Source organism: Netta rufina (genome assembly GCF_964035555.1).
Source record: "Netta rufina genome assembly, chromosome: 3".
Lineage (NCBI taxonomy): Eukaryota > Metazoa > Chordata > Aves > Anseriformes > Anatidae > Netta > Netta rufina.
The window spans coordinates 38,715,425-38,731,246 of record NC_140125.1 but is presented as its reverse complement, the minus strand read 5'-3'; the positions used below and the strand labels follow the sequence as shown (position 1 = coordinate 38,731,246).

At 41.5% G+C, this 15,822-nt stretch overlaps 1 protein-coding gene across 4 annotated transcripts in view; it reads left to right on the top strand.

The window, feature by feature from the left end:
- Positions 1 to 15,822, top strand: part of TTC7A (tetratricopeptide repeat domain 7A) — a gene marked incomplete at its 5' end in the record, with an annotated part of 164,679 nt that overhangs the window by 66,027 nt on the left and 82,830 nt on the right. For all 4 annotated transcript variants that reach the window (XM_084284565.1, XM_084284562.1, XM_084284563.1 and 1 more), the window contains 3 exons: positions 4,320 to 4,377; positions 7,373 to 7,445; positions 13,777 to 13,937. In XM_084284565.1, the coding sequence (XP_084140691.1) occupies positions 4,320 to 4,377; positions 7,373 to 7,445; positions 13,777 to 13,937 (292 nt within the window). The remainder of the gene's footprint in view (positions 1 to 4,319; positions 4,378 to 7,372; positions 7,446 to 13,776; positions 13,938 to 15,822) is intronic.

Sequence of the window (15,822 nt, the reverse complement as noted above, 5' to 3'; positions counted from 1 at the left end):
TCTTAAAAGCAGAACTCTCTTGTTCATACAGCAAGTCCATCTATCTAAATTTTTTGTGTCCCAAATGTGTTCCCAATGAGGCAATTTCAACAGCAAACCTTTTTCTTGCTTCTTATAGTTTGTTTTGACATAAGCTGTAGTGTCAACTTTGCTTCCCCTAGGTCTCATGAAGAATTCGTTGAAGGCAAGGAAATGTGAGATGAATTTACCACAGGCTAGAGGAAAGACAAGTTGAGAATGCACTCTAAAATACAAGTGCTGCTCTATCTAACACCACCACTTCATGTCTCATTTTTAAATATTTGTAGGTTAACAGACCCTCACTCTCTATACTGAGTTGAGAAGGAGAGTGTTCTGCATCTCTGTTTTCATTTAGGATTTCGGTATAAGGCCACAAATCAGAGACTGAAATGGAAACTTTTCCTAGCAGTCCTTGTGGATTGTATAAATAATCAGCATACTGACATTACCAGTCAATGTTAAAACAAAAAGTTAAATATTGCCCATTAGTGAATAAGCCCATCATTTTTGCGTCCGGAGATAACTATCAGCACATACAGTCATTAATTATAATTCTGGGTGCTAAAACCGTTTAACTTGCAGAATTAGTTGTCTTAACTTAGGGAAATGGTTTGGAAACCCAGTGGTGTGTGCAAAAGGCTGTATGTATGTAGGTGTTTTAGCTCAGATCAGAAATGTATTTTTGAAGTTCAAATCTCGATCATCCCCACTTCTTAACATTGTGATTCACGTGACAGACCAGTTTTGGAGAACACAAACTGGATCCTTTTCTCATAGAACTGTGCTACAAAAATAAACGTCATTATGTGGCAGCTGCTCATGGGGGTTCAGCCCAAGGGACAAGACTGGGACTAGACCCCTGTCCCCATGTTTGCAGTGTTCATGCTGATCCTCAGCATTGTTTCCCTCTATGCATTCACACCTACAGTGCTGCATCTTCTCACTAACACAGAGTTTACCTTCGTCCGTTTTCAAATGTGACTTTAGAGCTTGTATTTTATTTTTATTTGGGTACCAAACTGTTGAAAATCCTGTTGACTTTTGGTAAGGCTAAAACTCCTTTAAAATCCACAGTGCTTCTGAGAATGAATCCTGGGCTCCTAGGGTAACATTTGAAAAGGTGTGTGTGTTACAGGAATGTCTGTTATAGAAACTTAGGCTCCCTGGTGTTCTCTCCCTTACTTTGGTCAGACCATGCTTTGCTCTGCTATTACTTTGATCTAAATGATAATTATCATACCACCTTTTTGTTAGTAGAACTGTAGCAGCCATGCTCATAGTGGGTAAAGTTGAGTAGATGCTGAAAATCTGTTCGTGCCATCAGCCCTAGAGAAAGGAGCACAGCTTTAGAGGTCTAGTTACAGTCATCTAATTCTGTCCCCTTAGTGCAAGCTTTTCTCTGGCTGAAGTGAGAGCTTCTTGGTGATCTAAGCAGGTTGCAGAGATGATGACTTCTCACTATCTACGAAAAAAGTAATTCATGGTAGGGAGATGGAAAGAAGATGCATGAGGGGGGCATGGGAGTAGGAGGAACTTGCACAGATTTTGTAAATTTGAGGCACAAATATTAAACACTGAGTCATATCATCACTGTATTTATTCATCAAGCATATAAATATTATCTATGATGGAGACCTAGCAATACTTGGGGGAGGAGCAGTGGAAAGAACCTAAAAGATTGCAGTAAACATGTTTCCAGGCTATGAAATGTTTAAAGTTATGACTCCTGTCTGCCCTTCAGTACAAATTTACTCGGAAGTTTTGCTCACCTTCTTAGCACGTAGCTATTATAAAATGTATGTAAGACTAACTTAAATGTGCTAAAAATGCACTCAGCAGTTGCTGCGTTAGATGTACAAGGGTACAGGGTCCTTCAAATTTGACCTTCCAAATTCTGTTCTCATTTTTTCTGTACTTTCGTTTAAAAATTTTGCAGTGCTGAGGTACCAAACAATGGCACAGCCTCTCTGGCAGCCATAGATTTTGTGCAGAAATGTGGATTTTTTCCATTGTAAAAGAGAGGGAGTAACTTAACCGTCCATGAGATACCTCTTAACTTCTTCCATCGTTCTGTATGTGGCCTTTGTACGTGGTGTTTGTTGGTGCTTGGGATCAGTCACGAAGACTGTGGTGGAATGCTGCACCAGAGCCTGAGCGTCACATTTTGAGCTCAATTTATGTTTCTAGTTAAAATAAAGTCATACTTCAGTGAACTTCCTCAGTTGTCTCCTCAGCTTGCATTCTCTTGTATCCCACCCCAAATCGTTCTTCATGTTTTTTTTTCCTCATTTGTCTCTTCAAAGTGTAAAGACCCTTTTTGTACAAATGGCAAAACTCAAACTTTGTTTATCAAAAGCAGGCAGAAATCTAGAGACAAACAACCAGATTTCCAATGTAGCTACAACTGAATATGCAGCTCGTGCTGTGGGAGGTGGGACTCGTGTGTTGCTTCCTAGCAGTGCAGAGTCAAAGCTGAGTGGTGTTGAAGAATAATCACTTCATTTCCACAACATGTTTTGTGCTCTTACTTTCTGACTGCAAGTTGATCAGTCATCAGTCAAAAAATCTTACTAGACTGAACCTGGAAGTTCTTCTAGCTTCTCCATTTTGCATTTATTTTTGAGGCAAATGTCTTGACGTCTTCGTCATTGTGTGGCATCTCCAGAACTGCTGTTACTTACATAGGGAATCTTGCAGTTTCCATAAGAAACAGAATCTGGTATTTTTTCTGGGTGAATGTTTATAGCTATAATCAAATCCTTTCCAGTGTCTCCACAAGCATTTTTATGTGAATGTCAATATTAATTCTTTTATTATTTTTTTTTATGTAAGCTCTCCAGCTCTGTTACTTTTCAGTATTTGGCAGTAGACCCGAATATTGAATTTAAGGCTATTGAGAGTGAAGTGTTTCTACTTTTTATAAATGTAGCATTTTGCATGAAAATGCATGTCTTCAAATTCGTTCTTTAAACTGCAATGTTTTTGTTCGGTTTTTACTGTGTAGAGCAGATCTTACGGCATAAGCAATTTTTGATCTTTATGATTTGGGAAATCATGAAGACTGCTGTTCTTCCCAAATGAAGCTGGTGTTTTGAAAAGCTATTGGAAAGAGTTAGGAATACCAAAAAAAAAAAAAAAAAAAAAAGGTCTGGTGACTATAACTGCTTACACAAAATACATGTACATTATTTGCAATGTTTCACTAACTAGTGTGCTGCAGAATCTAAAGTGATTACATCTGTACAACTTTTAGAAGAATTAAACTCTTTCTTTCCTCTTAACTTAAAAGATTACTTGAATTTTATCTTTTTTTTTTTTTTTTTTGCTAAATATATGCTACTTTGCAATGTTTCTATTCTGTAGCTTAGACTAACTTGATATATGAAGTGAAATATAGTCATAGGTGGATGTTTGGTGGATTAACTACTCATTGCTTCTTTGTATTGTTGATCAGAAGCTCTCAAGTTCAAGACAGGTAGAACAAGAAGCTTCTGCAATGTAAAATCTGGAAACTAAGAACTGGAGCAAGTCAGTCAGTATACTTCTGAACTTTTATTGCTAGCTTGCCAGATATTCTGCAATGAAGAGTCCTGTTTCTCTATGCTCTTCCTCTATTCCCTCTGTTCTTGATGGTAATGATATCTTATGATACCCTGGCATAACAAGAACTTGATGATTCTTCTCATCGAAACTGGAATTAATTCACACACTGAAAAGTGAGCCTAGTGGGTAGGATCCTTAGTCAGTCAATTAGAGGCACCGAGTAGGGCATTATTGAGTGGCTAATGCCATACCTGAAATAACCTAAAAGTTTGTTGTGTTACCAAGGAATTTGTCATGGAGCTGTAGATCTGGCTCCTGGTGTTCCCTGTTCTACCTGTAACACCCACCTACGTGAGGATGGTGGTGGTGACGGTCTGTACCTACAAAGTTGGAAATGCTGCTAGTTAAGGCCTTCAGTGTATACACCGGCCTGGCACACTCATTGTATGTCGTTCGCATACGTCCCCTTCTCCTCCCAGACCCCTTCAGTGGCATATGTTAACAAAAATGCTTCAGGGTTTCAGACAGCAGAGTTGGAAGAATTTTATTTAAAAATAAAATTGAGAATTTGAGTTAAAATACTGTTTTTGTACTGTTCTTTAAAAAAAAAAAATGGTATGTTTTCCATCCATGACCATAGACACCACCAGGTTTCTACAGTTTTTATGCTCCTGGTTTGAAATACTCTGCACATTTCTAATTGAATCTGAAACATTGAATTCAGCTCTTAAATCACATTGTATATTGTCCTACAGCTACTCTGAAGAGCACTCAGGATGAATTCAACAAGAAAGCACTTCAGACTTTGGAGAGGTGAGTAGGAATCTTGCTGATTCTTGCATTATGTAGTTCTTTGGATGAATCCAAAATAAATTATTTTTATTTTGTGTGTGTGTGTGTGTGTGTGTGCAAGGCTATGCTGTCTGAAATGTTGAAAATAGTTCAGTAGATTTCAGCAATGGTCTGTCAAAACCATTCCTGTGATGGCAAAATGTGTTGATTATTTAGTTAAATATGAAGGTTGAGAGTATTTGTTCTGCCATTAAAAGAAATAAACTTAGTCCCAGTTAGCTGTAGTGAGGTCTACAGTGGTGGGAGATGCAGCTTCATTATGTGGTGCCAGCAGGAGAACGTGGAAGGCTGGCTTTGTTTCTGTTCCTGCGTGAAGTAGGCCTAAACAAAAGAATCCCTCTTGGTGGGAGAATACCTTCACCACCGAGGTGCAGGCTGCTGGGGGTCACCTGGCATCAGCGTGCCTACCCATGGGAGCATATGATTGCAATCCTAATGAATGTTTGCACAAGCTGTTGTATGAAAAGAGCTACAGAGTGAGCCATACAAAGTAGTCAGCACTCTCCTGTTACTCCCCACTGTATTTCACAGGGTGTCTCATTCAGTCAGTAGCTACACGCTGAAAGTTCCTGTGAATTAAACTCCTCTGCAACTACTGCTTCCTCCAGTAAAACTCCTTTGGTAGCATGAGGTTAAAAACCCTTTTTGTCAGGTTGAACGTGGTACTGGATCCTCGCTGCTTTTCTGATGCTGAGCAAGGGGGAGCCCTGCATGTTTCTCCTGCACTGTTTTTGCAGTGGTTGCAGGAGCAACTGGTAGTGGAAACTTACTTTTGTCAAGCTGAAACCACAAATGAAATTCTGGATATTTACCCCATGGGGATCTGAATGATTTAAAAATGTGTATTTAAAAAGACATTTATACTGACATTATTTAGATCAGGAGTATACTTAAAGTCACACCAGTTCACAGACTCCAGTGTAATACCTTCACTACTGCCCAATTTTTCTGCAATTGCAGTACTGCAGTGCTTTTAAACTACATTTATTTTTATCCTTTGACCTTTCCCACTGACTGTGGCTTGTTTTCATGGTATCTTAGCTCTAGCTAGGAAGCAGACAAGGTTCTAGCCAGAAATGAGGTATTCAAACTTCAGCCAGCAGGGGTGTTGTGACAGTAGCTACTAGTATCTCTATGCCTGGGTTTGGTTTCCTTTTATTTTCCCCCCCTTGTTTTCCACCTCTTTTTAAAGTAGATCTAGGATTTCTTAGGCTGTGGTTTGGCCTGTAGCCATCCTTATGAGTGGCCTTTTGAGCTGGAGGCTTGGATCAAGTATTTTTCTAATACCTTTTGAGGAAGCAGAACAGTAACGTAATGACTGTCTCTTTCCAAAAGCATCATTAATCTCTTCTCCCATACACCCATGTGAACTTTCCTGTTATGTATTGTTGGAGAGAATATTGAAGGTTTCACAGGTGCTGCTTGCAAAAGAGGTGGCTCACCCTACTCCAACAGTTTGAGGCAAAGCTGGATTCTACCTTACGGACTTATATTTAAAATTTTTTAAAAAGTGGAGAGAAGTGACTTGCCTGTGCTAATTGCACCTGTGATGTATTTGACATTGCTTTAGAATCCCTGAGTGCTATCTTGACTTGCAGAGTTGTAAGGCACATTCGGTCCATGCTAAATTAATTAGTTCTAGAGCCATTAGTTACAAAAGTCAATTCCAACAGGTTCTTGCTCACAGGCCAAGATGGTATTTGGGAGGTGTCCACCATTAAAATGGTCTGTGATTTGTTTCCTGAAGTAATTCTGTGACTTATTTGCTTGATTGTAATTAGCAAATGAATAGTTTTGGCAGGGTTTCTGACCTCCAGCCTTGTCAGCCTGTCAGTTCTCCCTCATAAAGACTTTGACCACCTTCCCTGTCATCCGGGACCACAGCCTGCGAAAGAGGTCGGCAATGTCAGCCTGCTGTGAGCGTCCTTTCTCTCTCCCACCTCCCCAGTGTGTGATGGCTTTGCGGTATGACAGAGCCAGGAGCAAGCTCCATGCATCTGCAACTCCCTGTGGATCCACTGGTCCTGAGCTGGGCTGCCCACATGGCACGGGCCTGCGACCAGTGCTGCTCCTAGTTTAGGTCCTCAAAACTTGTCTGCACGTTGCCCTGTTTAAGGGCTTCTCTGCAGGCTGCAGTTTCATGCCAGCTGCCCAGGCTGTCCATTCCTGCTCCCAGCCTTGCTCGTGTGAAGGACGCCCACGCTGGTGCTGGAGTCGCTGCAGTCCTCAGTAGCCAAGCAGTCTGTGCAGCGTGCCCCTCTGCCTGGCATGGACTAGAAGATGGTGTCTGAGAGGTCCAAACTGGTTTACCAGGAGAAACCCTAGCTTGAGAAGCAAGGGATTTGGTTCTCATCCAGGCTCAGCTCCTGCCATCAAATCCTTAGTCCTCCTGCAGTGTCTTCCCTTTCCAAATCAGGAGTCTGCTGTCAGCAATTAGACTAGGAGCTGTAGGGTGGAGGGTGTTTGGTGTGTTTGGACATTAGCTGACATCACAGGCTCCTGGTCTTTAGTCCTCCACATGCTCATAGTCACAATATAGCAGAAACAATGCTAACCCAACCCTCTATTGTGTTTAAAGTGTCAGTATTGGAACAAGTTGGACAATTATCTCCCCTCACACAAATTACTTAAAATAACGCTTAAATAGTTTGTGTCACAAGGTAAGAGCTAATTTGGTCCATCAGATACCTAAGTTCCAAAACATTAAATGATGTTTAATGACTGAGCATTTAAGTTCCTGACAGTTGTGTTTCTCACATTTATTCCTGTGAGCCTGCCTTATCCAAGTGAGCATCACCATGCTTTTTGTCACGTCTCAAGTGTGCTCTCCCATTACTTGTTGAATTATGTAGGACAGGACTGGGCTTAGCTCTGTGTCTGTGACTTGTGGCAAAGGAGTTCTGGAAAGTACAATCTAACACTCGCTTCTTTTTGTGTTGTGTGGTCGTCCTTGAAGAGCACGTGAGTTGGGCCCGGAGGATCACCAAATCATCCTCTACTTGTCACTGCAGCTGGCTCTCGTCAGACAGGTACGTGCAATAATTGCCAACCACTGAGGCGTTAGCAGGGTGGGAGAAGGGCAGTAAAATTGAACAAGATTAAACGATGCTAAACAGGGTCCCTTCCTGCCTACGTTATAGCCAATATCAATCAGAACACGTTTAAGACTTTATTTTTGAAGCAGTAATTCCATAGCACATGTAGCCCTGGGGAATGCCCTTCCCTAGGGTGTGCTTTCAGCCCTAACTCTGAGCAGTGCTGTTCCTGCTCCAAGCAACTTTGTCCGGGTAGGGCGGGTGAGAGGTATTTATTCTCGTTCCCTGGGTATCATGCCGTGTCCCTGTGCCCTGCTGCAGGCTGCTCCAGAGGCTCTCTTGTTACTGCCTGGTTCTGTATCACACCAGATCTCACATTCTCAGCGCTGGGGACTGGTTTATTCCTTACTTGGGCACGTTCGGCGTTAGGCTTTGACGGGTGCTGGAGCTCTGCAGCGAGTGGGATTAGTTGGCATTTGAACACTGCTGCGGGTGTTAGCTCATAAAAATCAAACTGATCAGAAAATACACTGCGCTGTCTTATTTCTCTGTCCCTTCTTCTTAAAAGCCAAGGACTTTATTAGAGCAGTCCCTAGTTATTAAATGCTTCTATAGCTAAATTTGAAATTTCATCATCTTTTCCTTCTTTGGCAGGCTTTCTGCTTGCTGCAGTTTTCTCTCCTTAGTCTATGCCACGGAGTCAAACAGTTGGATCCTTCTTACTTTCTTGAGCTAATTAGGAGAGCTGCGTGTTCATTAGGTTAAACTAATTGTTCCAAGGGAGCACACTCTCGATAATGTCACTTTTGTAACCCTTTCATAATGAGAGCAGTGTGTTGTGAGGAAGCCTGCAATAAGAAAGGATAATTAAAATGGCTTATTTAACTTTGTCATCAGCCTACTGGCTGCTTTATGATGCAGTTTGCTCAGGGTCTTTGATTAAAAAATATCCAGCCACCCCTCTTTCTCCCACAGCTTCTGCCTCTTAGGGAGGTTGTCTGATTTGCTGCCCCTTTTGCCCCTTGCCATGAGTAAAAGCATTACAGCTTTTCAACTGCTGTTGAAAATAAAGATTCAAATATTCAAAGTAAAAAGATTTGTGTGGTAATTTTTCTTTCTTGTCTTCACTGTTGCTGGTGTACTGCATTTTAACTCATTATCCTTTCTTTTTCTCCAGTCGTAGCCCATCTTTATGCTTCTGTTTTGTGTGCATCATTTCATCATCCCCTTACCCTCCTGTTCTTCCCATTCAGTCTCTTGTCCTCATGTTCACTTCCTTTTGTCTACTTCTCTTGTATATTTTCATCTTTGATATTTTGCCAGTCGCCCCTGCTACCCTAGATGTGTGATCTAAGTGCATTATGTAGTGTCAGCCTGAGCCCTGCTATGCTGCTCCTGCTCTTCTCCATCCAGTGAGATATAAATCTTTAACGCATGCTTGGAGAGGGAGAAGATACCTGAGACATCTTTATTTTTAGACTGCTGTAAAATATCCTACTCTTCTTTTGCCAGTTTACTTAATGATAAACATTTGGTAATGCATTTTTAATATGCTTAATTATTTAAAGTATCTAATATGTTCTCATTCTGATTAACTGAAAGACAAATGATACCTTTTTTTTTTTTTTTTTTGATAGATTGCATTAACTATTAAATGTCATAGGGCTTTCATCAGCCTATGCTGCAGTACCACACACAGTAGGTTATAAGATAATACCCAAACGTTATTCTCAGCAATAGACCTTTTTGTTTCCATAGTCAAGGTCAATAAATGTGGGGTACCTTACCCAACACTGAAACATCTAGGTATCAGCTTGCATCGATAAGGGAATGTTTTCGTGGAACAAAGCAAGAGACAGCTTGACCGGTAGGGTGCCAGAGTTTGAGCAATTTATCTTCTTTGGAAGACTCTGTGAAATGTTTCCGATAGCACTGGTCTCTGTCAGCGCCAGGCACAGGAGAGGGGAAATGGAAAAGCATGAGCTTCCCTCTGACACGTGATGAGGACGTGACAAGACGGGGAATGATTATAAAAAGCCCTTCACAGAGCTGGCAGCCTGAAGGCCATCATCAACCAAAATGAAAGATGTTATGCATGGTGTTTGTGCGTGTGACTGTCTTAAAGACCACCGGCATCACTGGTGGACAGCAGCAGCTCTCACAGGGTTGAGGTCAGCCCCGTGGCATTTTAAGGCGGGCTTTTCATCAAAACAGAGTAAACTCCCCCTTTTGTGAGGAGTGTCTCAGTCTGGTTTTCCCTGGAGAGGCCGTGCCATCAGGCTGGGGTCAGCACGTGGTGTGGTGGTTCTCTCCACCTGCCGGGCCGCTGGGGCTGGCCACACCGATGGACAAAGCAGCTCCCGGCTGCTGGTTTGACTGCTCCTCCTGTTTCTGTGGTAACAGCGTTTGGATCAGCACAAACAAGGTAGCTCGAGCATTTTCAAGCTCACTGATTTTAATGCCTTGCCTTGTTTTTTAGCAGGCCAGTTTCTATGGAAATGACTCTGGAGAGTCAGTACTTGTTAATTTTAAGTGCCGGTTCCATTCTCATTTTGGGCAGTGTTGGCGTTTTTGACCTCGAATGCCATGTAAATCATTATTGGACACATAAAAACAACATATGGGTTTTCGTACCGTTTTAATATTTGATTTGACCTTTCTTTGCATGAAAATAGGAAGGCAAAGACAGCCAGGGGCCAGCAGCTGAGAATTAGAGGTCTCACTTATCAATTTCATCTGTGGGCTGCCAACAGACCTGAAGTTTCAAGTGGCAATATCCAGAAAACATGGACTGCCTTCCAGAGTGTCTGGATGTAAAAATAAGAATCATTGGTTACGAACACCAAAGAAAACATTTCAGCTGTTTTCTCCGTGGTTTTTATTCTGGTTTCAGGGAGGTGAGAGTGTTGTCTTTACTTTGCCCCAGGAGAGGAGCTCTGTTTCCATTCAGCGCTACAAATGGGGTTATCTCTGTTCTCTGTTGCTCCCAGACCAACAAGGGCTTCCTCTGCTGTAGAGCAGCATGTAGTTTTTCTGTTGAGGTCCTGGCCTAGGTTTTTCTGGTGATGAAAAGCAACTTGTAGTAAGAATTAAATAATAACCTAACTCACCGTTTTGTCTGTGGTTGCTTTGCTGAAGCTTGGTGGACTGTAGCAAGTTTGTTTTGAATGGAGGTTGTTGCCAGTCAATGAAGCTTTCTCCTTTCCGTAATCCCCATGCTATAATGACAGACAGAAGGAATAGTCGTAATGGTTAATTAACTGCAACTCTCAACTGATTTGAAAATATAAGGCCTGAAAACTCATCTGGATCGAATGCTTATGAGATCCCGTTCGAGTTACCGCTCTAAGAATGCAAGTGCATTCTACCATTGTGAATTATGTTTAACACCCATACTGTTTTCTTTTTTATACCTGGAATTGTAACATCCCAGCATTGCTTTTAAGGAAGCGTGTAGCATTACCTAAATAAATCCTATTATAAGAGACAGCCCAGACAATCCACATTGTGGGATTATTTCGATAGTGCTGCAAGGTGCTATTTCTGCAGTATCATTGCTTCCTGATCGGTGCGATCTGAATATACCCACGTGCCATGCAGAACAGGTGTGGTATATTTATTAACAGAAAGATGAATCAGAGAAGGGGAGCATCGTCTAATTGCAGGCCCCACTCGGACTTGCGGTCCAGCTGAAATAAGATTACTTTAAGGCGCAGCACTTGTAGGGAATTTAAGCTGGCAGCCTGCCTCTGATACAGCCCTGAAGTTTCAGCGTGCCACCTGCGCTGCCAGCTTCCATCTTTCTCGTATTACATAGTTACGTAAATAAATAAGCTGTGGCATCTGCCAATGGATTGATGATCTCTGTTTGCACTGCCTGCTGCCAAATATCTTGCTTTTGTTATTCTCGAAATTCAGTTAGAATTTTGTTGCATCTGGTCCGTTGCAGGTTGTTTTGTGTAATGCTTCCTGTAGAGGAAGAGTCTCCTGAAAATGTCAAAGGGTATTTTTTCTTCCCTATATTTCGTCCACTGTTTCTAATTACACAGCAGGAAAACTGTGTAGGCTACTAATGGTGTTACAGTATTAAAGAATCTTTTTGGGCTGAATTTAAGCAATCAGATGTAGGGGCGTATGTTAACTTCCATAACCAGCCACTGCCTGTGATGGATGGTACTACAGGAAGGAGTTGTCTCCCAGCACTGAAATGAGATGTAGCTGTTGCATGACCTATGATAAAGAACAGGGGAAAATTATTTTAGATTACATCCATTTCAACCATACATGGCTGCCTGTTCAGGAAGCACAGGTTTGTAGGAGAAACCGCAGCTAACTTTTTTGCTGCTTTGTGTAACTGAGTTTGCACATTCACATGCAAGTAAGGTCAAGTATTCTTACAATTTCTAAGGTCCCTCAACAGAGGTGATAGTTGCAAGTATTACTCTTTATCTGGTTCATGCTGGCAAATTAGGATAATCTTCACAAACTCTGAATTACTGAGTAGAATCAGAATAATTGCATTTGGAAAGGACCTCTGGAGACCATCCAATTCAGTCCCTGCTCCAAGCAGGGTCACCTGGAAAGAAGCAGGTTGCTCAAGGCCCCCTCTGGTCTGGTTTATAAATTTGTTTTTGTCTAATGATTTTGTTTTTCCCCAAACTTGGAATTTAGTAATAACTACTTTTGCCGGTCTGAGGTAGAGAAATGGAAAAACCGAGAAGTGTTTTTAGTCCTGAAGGTAGTGATTTTGATAGCAGTTTTGCTTTAGCAAGCTGAATTTTTACATCTTTGGTGTATCTCCTGAAGTACTTCATAGGCTGGCAGATTGGAGCCTACAGCATCCTCATGTCTGTTGTTGTGTTTCCAAGTAGTCTTGTTGTTGGTATTGTTTTTACATGGTAATGAAAAAGTGTTCTAGGAAGCTGCTGAGGGAACGTTGGTGATTTTGGCCAATACGTTTACCTTTACAGTAGGCTCTAACAACACATGTAGCTCATTAAAGTAGCTGCACTGACGAGCAGTAATTCATTAAAGCTGGGAACTCAGTCATATATCTGAACCTAGGCCAGGACACTCAGCAGTTTTGAAGCAGTGGGCCAGGTGCCAGTTGGGGGTTACATCTGTGGATCGGTCAATCACTTCTCTCCAGGCTTGCATGGAGTCACCGTGCAAGTAATAGTGTAGTTAAGTACTTCGGCTTGTTTTATACACTATAAGAATGAAAAGTCATCTGGGCATTAGAATGAAGTTGTCCGTTGAGTAGAATATGGACTGTGCTCCCAGAAGCATGTCTGGGATCTAGATGGCCAACAAACTGTGTTGTAACTGCAGGCAGTGTAATTGCTGCTCTGTTACGTGCAACCTGCCTTCCCCAGGGATCTTTGGAAGCAGTGGGAATTCCACGCTGGTGGTACACCGTGGCGGGAGAACCTCTGCAGAGCTTTGAGAGGTGGGAAGTTCTCACAGTAGGAAAGAAGAAATGGCATTCTTCATCTCTTAAGGGGAAGAAAAGAGGAAAAGAAAACTATACGTTTTTCTGTTTTGTTTGTTGGAGGCTTCCAGGGCCAAACAAAGAACTGGAGTAATTTAAATAACAGTAATTTCAAACACTAGAGGATCTTAAGAAAACCTACAAGGAACTTCTCCTTTGAATAGATAGCTTAGAATAAGTTACTGGATCATAAAGAACACATGATATACCTGTATTCTTTATAGAAGTTAAGTTTTCTGCCAAGTGGCACTTGATTTTAATTAACATGCTGCTGCTCTGGGTGTCAGGCCTGCGCTTCACTTAGCTGCTAGGAAAGGTATTTCTTTTTCTGACAGCAGTTTGGATCTTGCCTCTTTTACCCTTGAGCACTCATACTTATTTTTTTGTTCTTGATCATGAAAGGCCCTGTACAGTCTGTGCAAGAGACAAAATGCAGCAAAGATCTTTAATGCTCTCACCCAGGTGAAGAGGCAGCTGCCCATCGTAGAAAATGGAGTTGAGAGTCAGGCCTGTCAAGTGGATCTGCTTACAGCATAGAAACGTCATGCCAAAGGAAGAGGGGATTGATTGGATCAGGACTACTGCTCCTGTTTATAGACAGCAATTTAGTAATGCTGCAGACTCTTTTCTTTAGAACGAGTGAGTTTTTTCAAGCAATGCAGCCCGTTAATTTTGGCAGACTGTTCGGATGGAAGTCTGTCTTATCAGATGGCTGAGTAAGATTTCTTCAGAATCCCTAATGACTATATTTGTTCTTACTTTTGGGAATGAGGGGTAATGCAGGACTGAAGGAGAAATGTGTTTTATTTTTATTTCTACCCCATCTCCTCCCAGATTTCTGATGCTATAGAACATCTTCAGGAAGCATTGCAGCTGTGCAAAGATGACATGAATTCTCTGCATCTACTGGCCCTCTTATTTTCAGCTCAGAAGCACTATCAGCATGCGCTGGATGTTATCAACATGGCTATTGTTGAATACCCAGAAAGCTTTAGGTAAGAGTTATTACACATTCTCTTATGTGGTGTGATGCATCCCATCGGGAATGATCTGCTCACTGGCTCTGCTGTTCTCAGTTACACATATCTCAGAAGCCTCTTAGATCAGGTATGCTACTGGTGTGTTATTCTGCACGTAGGGGTACTGTAAAGCTAAAATATGTAATGCAACTGTGCTGCTGTCTATCTGTCTCAGGAACGGTTATGTAATTCGATAAAATTCCTGGATAAAGAGAAACAAATTGTGTATTGACCATTCTTTTGATTCTCATCTATGACACAATTTGCTGCAATAGCACAGCTGGGGAAGAAGATCATTTGAATATCCCAAACTGTAACACCATATAGCTGAAAGGATGGTATGGCTCTCTAAGACCGGGTTTTAACCATCATAGACTTCTTGGAGCTGGAATTTTCTACTTTTTACACTACCAACACTCAAAGATAGCTAAGACAGAGGTGGATAAGGAATAAGAAACCTGTGATGTGAGGAACAGAGTATTTACTGGGTCAGATCAACGAACTGGTGCATCAAGTCCAGGACCTTTCTTCCAGCACTTGCTGATAATGTGTGTTTTAGGGGGCAGTGTCAGAACAAAGAAAACATATGGTGTTCACAGTCAGCTTGGGGACTGTTGAGTGAGTTTCTTTGTGATGTCTGGCAATCTGATTTCCCCAAAGCAGGAAATAATGCCTTCTCTGCTTCTCAGTGCCAGTCTTCAGGTATGGAAATAACTCGCCAGGAAATGGCTTCTGGGAGAAGTAATTAATATTGGTAATGGTTCGATGAACCACAGGTTCATCCTTGACACAGACCTGCTAGAGTGTGTACTCTTGAAAGAACCTGTCTTTGTGTGTTGAGTGAGCTGTGGTACGTAACACAGCTGGCAATGGGGTTCTTTACAGGTACAGAGATATGCGGGAGTAGGGGCTGGCTACTTGTGCTGCTGATCTAACTAGCCTGTTTCTGTATGGGTCTTCCTCTAAACCCACCAGCAAATAATTGATAAGTAAGAGAATCGAGGAAGAATATCAGAGCTGCAAGAAAAGAGAGAGGGGGGAAAAAGGCATTTATAAAGAAAATGAAGACTAAGAATCCAATGGCCAGGCGGGGGTGGGAAGGAGAATAATAGACACGTCTACAGTTCTGACTAAATATTAAAACCATTCCAGACTTTCTAGAGGTCTAAAGTGCAGCTTATGATAGGAGGATTTTACTGCTTTATAAAACTTCTTTGAAGGAAGAGAGACCTGATGCTATTACAAAGCTTATTACAAAGCTCTACTTGTTATTGCCTTGAAGGAAAGTTGTAGTAAATTTTACTACTGCATGGAATGACTACAGAAGACTCCAAGTAAATAGTATAGACAAGCTCAACTGCATGCTTTCAAAGCTATGTTTAAAAGTGGTTGAATATTTTTCCCAGTTCTTGTTGATACGAACTAGGCAGCTGCATAATCTGGTGCCTTGAGGGTTCCCTTACTAATGACGACTCTTTTTGGAAGCATAGTTTGATGGCATGTATCAAGAAAAGAAGATGAAAGCTGCCTTAAGGGACCTCAGGCCACTATAGATGGCAAATAAAATAAAATAAAATAAATGAAGTGTTACCTGGATGTATATCCTAAACAAAAGAAGGAACTAAAAAAAAATTAAGGCCTTAGCTAGCCCAAACTGCAAACATATACTCTTTCTTTGGTCTCTTGCCGTATATAACTAAAATGAGTTTGCTCCTGCTTTTTTATTTTTGTATTAAGTTCTTTCATAGTATATTTTAAAGAAATAATTACTCAGGGTGTCACATAGTTGGTTAGAGTGGTTCAAACAATTGGAAAAAATCACTGCATTGCTCAGCTAACAGGCAACATCCTTTGGTGAGAG